Source organism: Megalopta genalis, chromosome 8, assembly GCF_051020955.1.
Source record: "Megalopta genalis isolate 19385.01 chromosome 8, iyMegGena1_principal, whole genome shotgun sequence".
NCBI classification, from domain to species: domain Eukaryota; kingdom Metazoa; phylum Arthropoda; class Insecta; order Hymenoptera; family Halictidae; genus Megalopta; species Megalopta genalis.
Genome location: NC_135020.1, coordinates 9,034,068 through 9,045,716, shown reverse-complemented (window position 1 = coordinate 9,045,716; position 11,649 = coordinate 9,034,068). Strand labels below are relative to the sequence as shown.

The window sequence follows — 11,649 nt, the reverse complement described above, 5'->3', positions numbered from 1 at the left end:
TGCCTCCGCATGGGTCGCTCAAGGAGAAAGCACTATTGTATCGTTTTCCCTACTCGAGTCACCACTACATAAATCGAATGCATATGAACAATACATAGTATAGTATGCCTATTTATATTTTTAAAATGCGTTCTTGAACTTGATTGACTTGGTGGTTGCTTAGGAAACCGTAACGCGCGAATTCTCAATAAAGATGTCGAACAAAATGTTATCTTGAAATCAGTGAAGAATTCTTTTCTTTAGAAGCTGTTCTTTAGAAACAACGCAAAGATGTCTCAAACGGGAGAGTATGTATTCTACAAATTAATCCTACACAAATTTAACCTCTTGTCATATTTTATGTTGAAACATAACCACGAAAATGATTAAATTCTTTTACTCTTAACTTTTAGAAAGGAACGGAACCGAGCCAACATGTCAGAACCTGTGCATCACCAAATAAATGCTGCTCGAAAAACGTTTCAAACACTATACCAGATCTCGAAATTATTAAACACGAACTTGGACCCAACTACGTTAGGCATATGCATTAGATTATGCGAGAATGGAGTGAATCCGTATGCACTTGCAACTGTGGTAAAAGAACTGCAGAGAGAAGTGAACGCTATGAATAATCCGACGACTTAAATCTTCCTACCATTAATACTGTTTTCAATATAAATATAGTTAAGTTTTGTTTTTGATATCAAATAGAACAGATTTGTTGGCACATAAGTCTTAAAAATATGTTGAATAGAAAGTTTTGTAGTGAAACAACGTTGAATTGTGTTTTATGACTAACATTGTTGACTGATTGTTTCATTGTTGGTGTTTTAAGTAATCATAACACATTTGAATATTGTATGATAATTGGAATAAAATTGGCGTTCAGATTGCCATGTATGTTAAATATATTTACGATGTATTAAGTAGAACTTACAAAAAATATACAAAAAATAATTTAAATCGTAAATCTATTCTTGAAAACAGAAAAACAGTATCCAAAATTATTTTGTACATAGTTGGCTTATACGTGAGTATATATTTATAAAAATATACAAACATAATATTTAATGTTTTTGAAAAATAAATATAAAAAATTACAATTCCTCGTTCTTCTTCTTTGTTTTATTTGTTTTCCCTCTGGTTGCACTCTGCAAAAATTCGTAAATTTCATTAATTTTAACTAAATTAATTCTGTACATCGCTATGTCAACTATGTATTACACATTTACCTGTTTCTCTTGTTCTCTGTAATAAACTTGCCCTTCGAGCGTAACGTGTGACAATTCTGGTTGTTGCAACAAATAGTTCTTCGCATCTACCGCCTGAGATCCCTCACGGAATAGGAACACGCATCTTTTCTGATCTATTAGATATCTGTAAATGAAACGATTCAATATGAAATTTCTGCAGCTTAATCAACATATAAGGCAGATGCAAGAATCCTGTTCACCTTTCAGCAATAATATGATTATTTTGTAAACTAGTCTGCCATATTTTCATTATTACATCAGCTTCTTCAGTTGAAACATCTTCGTTAATGTCAACAAACATCATCACACCTTTGCCTCTCTTAGTCATTTTAAGAACATTGTCAGGATTCGACATATCAAGCTGTATTGTAAAATAATTATGAAACAAGACTATTAATGGCTGAAATCGACAGAAAACGATTGCTTATTATACCTGCGATATGTCAACTTTTGGACTTGGTCTAAGATGTTCCGGTAATTCATCCGGTTCTAAAGGTTCATCGTTCTCCTAAAATGTAAGAAGAGTATAATGAATTTTATCTTTTAGGAATACCCGTTCGATTATTAAGAAAGATTTAAAGAAGAACTCACCTCCCACTGGTCTAACAAGTGCTCTAAATCTGCGTCGGTCATATCGCGTATATCCTTGTCTTTCCATGATTTCTTCTTCTCCGATTTAACGTTATTAGTGGCATTAACGTAAAGCACAAGAAATATGCTACAAATTATAATTTCTCGCTTCATATTGAAATCGCGTTATTCTTGTAGCGGACGATACTTGACCTTTATTATCACGGTTCCCAAATATCAATGTATTTTAGAAATCATTGATATCTATCTTCTTGCTGCCTAGAATTATTTACTTAGCAAAAATCTATTTACAAATTATTCTGTAATCTTTCCGTCACCTAAAGTACAAACAAAAATGATCAATCTGCATACATGTTACGGTAAACTCATATTATGTAGGTACAGTACACATCAGTACACATGTCGCCAGTCGCCACGAGTTTTATCTCATGGCAATTTGTAATTGTAGTTGTTGTGCACAGATGTGGTGGAAACCGGCGCAGCTTACTCGGGGTGGGGGTACATGGTAGTAGGGATAGCCTTAGACCATATATAATACTAGACACGGCGTGTGTATAATGCATGTACAGAAAAGTCAAGGTTCGGCGATGCAAAGATGAATCGACACGGAAATAGTAAGGGTGCTCTAGAGCAGTGCTCTCAGATTCCTGACCGCTTTACGACTTTCTCCGAAGAAAGTAGGAGTGGGAGAATTACCCATCACAAATGGGATTTCATTGGCAACCATTGGAATCGTTCAATCCTATTTGTAACATTCCCTCTCCTTAGAGTTGATTGCGAGCAGAAAGTCCATAAGATACACACACACACACACACACACACACACACACACACACACACAATGTCTGTACGTATTCTAAGCTGTGGCGGTACAATGTACATATGTACAAAAAAGTGTTGATAGAACAGAGATCTTTCTTCACGATACGATCTAAGCATGTAGTGTCTCCATCTAGCATGATCTAGTAAATGCCAAACAAATGTGTATAGTATAATATTTATGCTTTTTAACTCGATGACGTAAATGTCATAAATTGTAGGGACAATATGTCATTTCTATTGTTCAGTTGTTTTACAAATTTCAGAATCGTAATCCATTGAAAATTCTACAACAAGGTACGGACTCGATCTTCATATTTTTACTAACAGAAAGGATAGAAATCTCGTTCGCATTAACAATCTTACCACGTTCGAATCGAAACAAATATGTTTTCGTATTCTTTTTTCTATAGCCACAGCTACATGAATTAGCTTTCGATGATCTATACTGCGTATTATACGAAATCATAGATTGTGAAAGCTGCAAATGAAACGATTAACTTATTTGACGTCGACAGGTATGTTTTAGGTGTTCTCCGAGAAAGCAAAAAGAATCGGTATACAATTTAGGTTATTGAATTGCATAACAATGAATAACATTCTATGAGAATAATAAGCATTGTTTCTTTCGGAAATATGTATTTTTCGTTTTGTCAATTCATAATAACGTGCATAAAGTTGGACTGCTTGTGACATTACTTGTGACATAGATCTATGTTTGTTTATGATAATGTGGATAGACTAGGTAATGCGTATAAATTTTATAAATTCTCTTATTTTGTGTTACTGGATCACCCTATTTATAACTAATTCTTATTTTCTTTCAGGATGATCTGAGATTGAGCTCGATCGAGTTTGAAATTTTCGTTTACTGTTGACATCGTTTAGTATATAATATAAAGGATAATGGACGTGGAAGAAATAACGAAACTTAGCAAATTGTTACGCGAAAATGGAGACAAAGTGTTATGTGCGTCCAGCAAGCTCTCCTTGTCAAGCTCATTAATCTTTGACTTGAACGAAGGTTTTAGTTTGATTATGAATCAAGTGGAAGACTTGGAATCTTCTTTCCAAGTATGCAACAGTTCTAAAATCGTTCTATTCAGGGACCTGAAATTTCTACATGATTTTGTGCAGAAAATAGTTGGTCTAAAAGTGTTTGAATGTCCAAATAGTCCTAGGATTCCTGTCGATATATCAAAATTCAGGCATTTGAAGCATTTGGAGCTGAAAAAGATTGATATTAGGAGCGTGAAAGGACTGCAGGGAATCAGGGGACAACTACAAAGTATTATCTGTACTGGAAAACAAGGTGTTTGTGCTGTAAAGCAATTATTAGGTAACATATTGTACTATTTTATAATGATAATTTACTAGAAATATTACTATGATAATGCAAATATATAATTTAAGTTATATACAGCTAGATGTGGCGGTGATGCCAGTTTTGGATTTGTCTGGAGTTCATTAAAACATTTAGCATTACCTTACAATGCACTAAACAAATTGGATGCATCTATGGAATTCGCACTTTGGTTGCAGACACTAGACTTGAGTCATAACATGATAACGTCTGCGGATGAATTGGCTTGTTTACCTAACTTGAAATATGTTAATCTAGGGTACAACAAACTAGAGGCGGTACCTGTTTTCAATAAAGCTGTATCTCATACATTACGAATATTAGTATTAAAAAACAATTACATAGAAAATTTAGATGGTATTATTATCTTCTATATCTTTATACTTCTGCAAGGTGTATAGCTATAGTAAATGCATTGCTTTATTATTACAGGTTTGCAAAATTTAGGAAATTTAACAGAATTAGATCTATCCTTTAACTGTTTGATGGATCATTCGAGGTTGTGGGTCTTGGAAAATATGTCCACATTGTTATCGGTTTCATTAAAGGGTAACCCTTTATCGTATCATCCAAAGCATCGATTATTATGTATGAAATATTTGCATTCGTGTTTAAGTGATAGTCAGGTAAGATGTCGCGAGCATAAACATAATATGCTATATTACACATAACTACTCAACCATTATCGGATATAGTATAAACGCGAATAAAATTGTACGATTTAGTTCGTTTTAGACCATTCATCGCTCTCCAAAAAGGAAAAGCAAATCATTACCAACAACCGACAGCGTACAACGAAATTTGTACAATCTACGTCAACTGAATTCTTAGCTTCGACGTCAAATTCAGTGAATTCAACTGTCTTATCTGTTTCTATAAACTCGTCTACGTTAAGTGAAAACGGAGTAGGAAAGTCTACAGAAAATAGTGTAGAAAAATCCCTCATCAAAAGAAAGATCGTGAAAGAAGCTGTTATCGCAGAAGGCGAACAAGAAAAGAATGACTCTGGAGAACCTAACGCTTGTAGTTCTTATCTAGGTAAATTCATATTTCCAAATAATGAATTTGAAATAACTTGTTACATACTAATTAATATAATTGTTGTTACATGTAGAGACTTCAAAGCTCCATTTGGAGACGAAAAAGGAAATTTTAGCCTTAAGGAATAAGTTTGGCGAACAGAACTGGTTAAGCAGTTATGCTGGTACGTTCGTTCAAGATACGGATTTGCAAGCATCTCCATTTTTTTTGCTGACTTCGGATTCTACAGACGATATTCTAGAAGAAACACTAAATACTGAGACGTCTGGAATGCCATCAGACGATGATTCAATTAATAACTTGCAAGCAGATGTAAGAGAAAAATCTGTACATTCGGTGACGGAAAATAGCGAAAGCGATAACGTTGAAGAAGCCCGTAATGAGAAATCAAACGAGTTTGAGGAAACTGTTTCCGCAACGGCGTTGAATGAAGCAACAAAAGCTTTTGTAGATCCTGAACCTATTTTTGATCCAGAAAAGGGTAAATTTTAAATAAGATATAAATATAGATTATGGAATCATATTTTAATTGTAATTTATGTTTAGAAACAGGAGACATATACACAGTTCAAAAGAACAAAAACGATCATGAATTAGAGAGTTTATTCTTGATAATATCAGTAGAGTAAGTGTAACAGTAACAGGTTCTTGAACTTCATCTTTTACTTTAATGTTAATCGTATAATTATTGCAGTGACATTAAAGAAAGAGATTCACTTACGGGAAAACTAATAAACAGTTGGTCCACAAAGTCAGTGTTATCGTGTGTATTGGGTAGAAGTGAACCGATCACAGTCGATATAATATTTGATACGACTAGGGAACATCGTCAAAATAGAAGATATTTTGTGGAACCAGGGGATGCAGAGGTAATCAAATTAAGAAATGAATATTTTTATAATTGTTGCATTGTTTTCGCCCATTTAAGAGTATATTTCTCCAGAAAATAGTGACTACACTTGGTGAAACATTAAAGAAGCGGCCGATATTATTGAAAGTTTTTAAATGCATGAAATGTTCTACACATTTTTCTCAAGATACTGAATACGTTACTACATTAAGCATAGGTGAGTTCGCAAACAAACCAGTGCACAGAATCTTACTGTTTTAAAACGTTTCCTTCTTTCCAGGTGTAAAACGATTAAAATGTCCTACTTGCGAAAGTACTTTGGTCATAGAAACGGACGAATTGTCAACAGTGGATGTGGAAAACGATTTTTCCGAAGATTCATCAGAGTGTTTGTCTAAAGATCAAAATTCAGAACACACTATAAAAGCTAGATTACAACATTCTGATTCTTATTCTAGCATTGGTAAGTATCATTCAGGCTGTTGCATGCGTTTTGTAATTACAAATGAATAAGTAAAATATTTGTTACAAAATTCGTACTTGTTACAAGCATATAACGTTAGTGAGATAATATTTCTCTTTATGATAATGTAACCCATTTTGTTTAACGTGTTTCCTTGAAACTTGACGAGTTGAGTTCAAAACAATTGTAACATATATAGTTGCAAAGTTTACGTAAAAATTAACCATCGTTTCTTCATATGATACTAAGTTTTCATGATATTAGTGCCTTTCAATTTTTAATAAGAATAATATTTATGATTAATTTATTGATTGTGAATGCACTAATTATTTTGCTGACATAGTTTTACTATTTTACTATTGATTGGGAGTATAACATACTAATGCTGGTGTAGGTGGAACGGAGGGTGGAGCTATATCCGTCACCACACCTCTGATGCACTCCGAATCTCACACTCAAGTACAAGTCAGCTGTAAGCTTTAACCACAATAATTTTATTACTGCACCTTCTGTTTTCTCAAGCTTTCCTTCCGTTTATATCTTGAAAAAGACATAAGCTATTGTAATAGGCTGCTTCACTATTTACAATTAGTTTTATTATTTTGTCTTACAATCTTGGTGTACGATGAATTTGAATACAATTCTACTAGTTTATCTACTCAATATCACTACAATTACGTAAGAGACGAAACGAAAGGAGTAACCACTTATCATCATAATACACAATAAATCAATTGAACACTGATTTAAAGTAATGTTAGATTTTTATGTACATAAACTCTTACAAACACTTGTAAACTGTTGACACTGTTATTAATAGGTTCTGCTACAAGCTTGGAAGAATCCAGAGAATCTACGTCATCTGCAAATGCGCTAAATAAAAAGTATGAAAGTGATATTGAAATACTCAGCAATCCGAGTGAGGGTAGTATTGAAGTTTTGGACGAAGCATCCAGGTTGGTAATATTATCTACATTTTCAATTAATATTACCAGCTTACGTTTTCTGTAATTATCACAGAACTCACCTGACACCGCACAGGAAGCGTTCTTCAGAAGAAAGACGCACTGCTGTTGCTCCATCTCTCTTAACCATACCGGATGCAATACCAATTAAGACTGGTTTAACTGAGAGTAGTTCTTCAGGTTCGCTGCTGTGCATATTGTAGCTAGCTTAATTAATTATAAAATAATAAGTACTAAAAGAATTGTTGTTGCAGGTTCACTGACAGACAGTGTTTGTACTGCGTATGAAAATAAAATAACTAGACAAGCTAACACAGATGAGAAATCCCTTAACACTAGTAACAATAAAGAGACCAAATTTGCATCCGTAACTAATTTGACGACTCTGCTAGGTGGTACGTTAAATTTACAATACAAGCTTTCGGTATATTGTGTATTAACAATGTAATTCCATCGAATATTAAAACTTTTAGGTCTACTTCAAAGCATAAAAATTGATAGTAACAAATCATTGATGACGAAAGCAGAGGAATCGTCGCATTTCTTGAGCAATAATATTCAGTATTCTTATACAGATTTCAGCAGTATAGATCACAGAATAAAACTACACATTATATTGAATATATTTAAGCACCAAAATGAAGAACTTATTCTTCTGCTTAGGGTAATAAATCAAACCAGCTATGGTACTATTAGGAATAAAATATTTCAATGGAATTGTCTTCTCTATTTGCTAACTTGTAGGCGGACATTCTGATGCAGAATGCAAAGGATCCATTTCCTGGATGCCTTGTTTTATCTACATCGAAAGTTTATGTTCTTCAAATCGATGGATCGGAAGGGTAAAAATAATTTGTATTTTATAATAGTTACATGTTTTTTGTTTGTATAATTCTGAATCTGTGTTACAGAGAAGATCCACAACGTTGGTTGCACAAGGAAATCAGTTGGACGATGGATAGGCTAAGGTCTTTTGCACCGTTGCCCTTCAAACAGGGTGTCTTAATTGAATTGGAACAGCCTAATAAATTAAATGAACAGCTACAGCCAACTATTCAATTTTTATGCATTCTGCAAGATTTTCAGAGAACGTCTAATTTTCTGTTTTATATCTCTGGTAAGAAAAGTTAATTTCTTTTTATAATTTACGAACAACATAGTTGCGACCTGGATCTAAAATAGACTTTTTATTCGCAGACATGTCTTTACCACCAAGTTGTGAGATTGAATTCGCTGTGCCAGAACATTGCACCGCATCGATGCATCAACTATTAAAAAATTGCAAGAATTATCAGGATGGAGATGCTGTTAGACTGTTAGCATTGTTCCGTTCTGGCTCGATAAAGTGCCAACATGACGAACTGCAAGAAAAACTGTCCTCTTTCATCGTAACCGCAAACGTTTTAGTGATATGCAATATGCACTGGCTTTTGCCAGACAATAAAGAAGTGCCACGCTTAATTAGGGAACAGCCTCTAAGCAATTTAGTCGGAGTAGTAAGTGAATAATTATCGTGATTTTGCGATTACGAATAAATGACGCTTTTTGCAAATACTATGTTTTATTTTAGGAACATAACGATTTATCGTTAACGTTGAACTTCTTGGACGAGATAGCAGGTCAGGAGGAATTATGGGTTTTAGATTTTGTGTCTGTAAATGCTGCCGAAACTGTTATTAATTCTATAAGACCGCCGTGGGAAGAATTGTTCTCGATTCCTTTACAAATTACTACTTGTAAAACATCTGACACGACGGACACGTGAAATGATTTTTAACGCGTATGATTCTAGTCTAATGAAACACATCAAGCCATTATTAATCAAATGCAATCAATTGTCTTCTTACTTTTCTCGTTCGATTCTTCATTTTATTCTTTAATTTTTAGTTCATGCACTAATGCAAATTAAATGTTAACTGGTGCTATTATTGATGAAGTACTATATCTCAACTTTTTTATCGTTAAAGAAAACTTTTTATATCACTAATTAAAAGCACAAATACCACAATCGATGTTGTAATTTTCTTGTTCTTTGAGACACTTCAAAAACCTAATATAACGTACGATTAGCATAATTTTTATTAAAAGAATCATACTATGAGCCATAGTTATGTATTGGTCTCAGTCTGTGATATATATTTTGTAATTACTATTGTGTGTGTATTTGTGGCCTTACATACATGTATGTTATAAAATTGTATATCTATTCCTATTTATAATGAACTGAAGGGGACACGTGATACAATTTTAAGCAGATTCTAATATTAAATGTAATTAAATCTTTTTTCTTTTATTTATTACTGTCATTTGTAATTTTTGGATAGTTAAAACAGCTTAACATGATTTAAATAATGATACTACGATTTGCTTACATGTTATTGTATCATTAAATTGTTATCATGTATGCTAGACATGCAAATATTTTTTTTCTTGTAATATCGTATTGGCAAAAGATAGATAAGACTGTTAGAAAATAAATATCGTCTTAATTCAAATTATAGTATTTGTTACTGTGAACAGTGTGATGTATGAAATTAATTGGAGTCTACTAAATTATGTAAGCGTAATAAGTGACATGTGTACGATAAACGTTATGCATAGCGTGAATACTTCATTCTCATATTTCTGTAGTTCTAATTGAAAAGAAACACTCAAGTAACTGTACACATTGGCGATTATAGAAGAAGATGTAATATGTACGCGAAATAGTCTGGCAGTGCTGGAAATAATTCAGTATGTTTCTTGGATCTGTACATAAAGTGTATCTCAAGCCAAATTTTGTTATTCAATTAAAATACTTTTCAATATAAAATGAATATTATTACAATTATTAGTTCATTGATGACCAGTAAGTTTAGCAAAATGTTACAAGTACTTATACAATGTAGATTATTTAATTATTTACATATTTTTTAGTTTCACTTGTTGAGGGGCATTTTGGGTACAGTAGAAAAGGTACGTAAGAATAAATGGAAAGATATTTTTCTTCAAAACGATATACTCTTCATAAATGTTAATAAATTATAGATCAGCATGTGTGGTTTAAAAAATTCAAATCGTGTGGTGGGCAGCTACAATCTCCGATATCAATATTATCATCCAGATCGCTTGCTGTTCCTTTACCAGCTCTAGAAATGATCGGTTATCATGATTATCTCCAAGACATGCTTCAATTAAAGAACAATGGTCATTCAGGTAAACGAATTCAATTCTTAATTTCTTAGTATGTTCTGAGCCGTGATCAATTTTTAATTTTCAACCGATTCTTTTAGTTGTAATGAGTATAAATAATGGTACAAGAAGTAAGCGCTTGCCATATGTATTTGGTGCTACGCTTCCTGAAAATGAAGAGTTCAAGGTAGATCATTTACACTTTCACTGGGGCGCAAAGAACAACAGAGGATCTGAGCACATATTGAATGATATCAGGTACCCAATGGAGATGCATATAGTTCATAGAAATAAGGCATATTCAAATCTGTCCGACGCATTATATCATAAAGACAGTCTTGTAGTTTTGGGTGTATTTTTTCAAGTAAGGAAAGCACTAATAATATTATAAAATTAATCTTAGCAATATAATAGAAATTGTGATCAGTTGCAGGACAAAGACAATATGTTATTGCAGCCCATTCTGAATTTACTAGGAAAAGTAAAATGGTTGAACGAGGAAACAAAATTAGGTACCCCTATAACATTAGCTTCCCTATTGCCTGACAACACAGATGAATTTTATGTTTATAAGGGATCCTTAACGACACCTCCATGTAGCGAAGTGGTAACATGGATAATCTTTTCAACTCCTGTTGCAATATCCTTCAATCAGGTATCTCTTCAACGGTTCATAAGTAATATAAATTATCAATTCTTCAGTACTATAAAATGACAATATGTACTTGCAGCTAACAAAATTTAGATTACTGTCCGATAGCGTGGAACGAAAGTTGGCAGATAATTACAGAATGCTTCAGGACATAGGATTGAGAAAAATATACGTCAGAAGACTAAATTCATATACATTTACAAAATACAATGGGACAACATTTAATGTTACGAATCTAGACTGGTTTTGGCATTAAATGAATTTATATATCTTTGAGCAGAGTATAATGTATTATAATAAAAATGAGATTTATTACGTAAAGATTTGAATGGTCTACTTTTTGAAGTAATACAGTTTCGGTGAAATCCTTTATTTATTAATTTTATGTGTCATGATCACATTTTTTAAATAACTACAGTTTTTATGTACATACACATATATCTTTATACATTTTACTACGCCATCTTTTTTATATATATGCATATGCAAGTACTTACGT

The 11,649-nt window shown here is 32.9% G+C and overlaps 4 protein-coding genes across 10 annotated transcripts; 3 read left to right on the top strand and 1 right to left on the bottom strand.

Annotated features, from left to right (window-relative positions):
* Positions 1-11: 11 nt before the first annotated feature.
* Positions 12-945, top strand: LOC117227870 (mitotic-spindle organizing protein 1). The gene is made up of 2 exons (XM_076524371.1): positions 12-287; positions 393-945. Exons 1-2 carry the CDS (start codon positions 271-273, stop codon positions 625-627), a joined length of 252 nt encoding a protein of 83 aa, XP_076380486.1. The 5' UTR covers positions 12-270; the 3' UTR covers positions 628-945.
* A 56-nt stretch (positions 946-1,001) lies between these two features.
* Positions 1,002-2,600, bottom strand: boca (LDLR chaperone boca). The gene is made up of 5 exons (XM_033483408.2): positions 1,827-2,600; positions 1,669-1,743; positions 1,436-1,596; positions 1,215-1,359; positions 1,002-1,133 (listed from the first exon to the last, which is right to left on the bottom strand). Exons 1-5 carry the CDS (start codon positions 1,977-1,979, stop codon positions 1,080-1,082), a joined length of 588 nt encoding a protein of 195 aa, XP_033339299.2. The 5' UTR covers positions 1,980-2,600; the 3' UTR covers positions 1,002-1,079.
* A 104-nt stretch (positions 2,601-2,704) lies between these two features.
* Positions 2,705-10,139, top strand: LOC117227865 (uncharacterized). Of its 6 annotated transcripts, none has more exons than XM_033483405.2 (20): positions 2,705-2,942; positions 3,059-3,163; positions 3,473-3,984; positions 4,069-4,365; positions 4,441-4,634; positions 4,734-5,046; positions 5,123-5,530; positions 5,596-5,674; positions 5,744-5,918; positions 5,993-6,116; positions 6,180-6,362; positions 6,757-6,834; positions 7,183-7,318; positions 7,383-7,507; positions 7,582-7,722; positions 7,801-7,991; positions 8,072-8,169; positions 8,239-8,444; positions 8,525-8,823; positions 8,898-10,139. In XM_033483405.2, exons 3-20 carry the CDS (start codon positions 3,552-3,554, stop codon positions 9,090-9,092), a joined length of 3,675 nt encoding a protein of 1,224 aa, XP_033339296.2. In that variant the 5' UTR covers positions 2,705-2,942; positions 3,059-3,163; positions 3,473-3,551; the 3' UTR covers positions 9,093-10,139. The 6 variants fall into 6 exon arrangements, with proteins under 6 accessions (XP_033339296.2, XP_033339293.2, XP_033339294.2 ...); XM_033483402.2 differs by lacking the exon at positions 3,059-3,163 and adding an exon at positions 3,164-3,390 and having other exon boundaries at positions 2,706-2,942; XM_033483403.2 differs by having other exon boundaries at positions 2,706-2,942; positions 3,059-3,390.
* Positions 10,039-11,471, top strand: LOC117227767 (Carbonic anhydrase 9). 2 transcript variants are annotated; one of them, XM_076524362.1, is made up of 6 exons: positions 10,039-10,175; positions 10,244-10,282; positions 10,355-10,522; positions 10,600-10,862; positions 10,932-11,153; positions 11,230-11,471. In XM_076524362.1, the coding sequence occupies exons 1-6, from the start codon at positions 10,139-10,141 to the stop codon at positions 11,404-11,406; spliced, it is 906 nt and encodes a 301-aa protein (XP_076380477.1). In that variant the 5' UTR covers positions 10,039-10,138; the 3' UTR covers positions 11,407-11,471. The 2 variants fall into 2 exon arrangements, with proteins under 2 accessions (XP_076380477.1, XP_033339160.2); XM_033483269.2 differs by having other exon boundaries at positions 10,926-11,153.
* Positions 11,472-11,649: the final 178 nt, after the last annotated feature.

Bases quoted from the DNA above. Each gene is read 5' to 3' on its own strand.
- boca (XM_033483408.2), bottom strand. From the start codon at position 1,979: ATGAAGCGAGAAATTATAATTTGTAGCATATTTCTTGTGCTTTACGTT. The intron at 1,744-1,826 runs GTGAGTTCTTCT...CTTACATTTTAG, and splicing joins ACTTGTTAGACCAGTGGGAG to GAGAACGATGAACCTTTAGA. The intron at 1,134-1,214 runs GTAAATGTGTAA...GAATTTTTGCAG, and splicing joins ACAGAGAACAAGAGAAACAG to AGTGCAACCAGAGGGAAAAC.
- LOC117227865 (XM_033483405.2), top strand. From the start codon at position 3,552: ATGGACGTGGAAGAAATAACGAAACTTAGCAAATTGTTACGCGAAAAT. The intron at 4,366-4,440 runs GTATTATTATCT...TTATTATTACAG, and splicing joins TTACATAGAAAATTTAGATG to GTTTGCAAAATTTAGGAAAT. The intron at 6,117-6,179 runs GTGAGTTCGCAA...CCTTCTTTCCAG, and splicing joins CGTTACTACATTAAGCATAG to GTGTAAAACGATTAAAATGT.
- LOC117227767 (XM_033483269.2), top strand. From the start codon at position 10,139: ATGAATATTATTACAATTATTAGTTCATTGATGACCA. The intron at 10,283-10,354 runs GTACGTAAGAAT...AATAAATTATAG, and splicing joins TTTTGGGTACAGTAGAAAAG to ATCAGCATGTGTGGTTTAAA. The intron at 11,154-11,229 runs GTATCTCTTCAA...ATGTACTTGCAG, and splicing joins TTGCAATATCCTTCAATCAG to CTAACAAAATTTAGATTACT.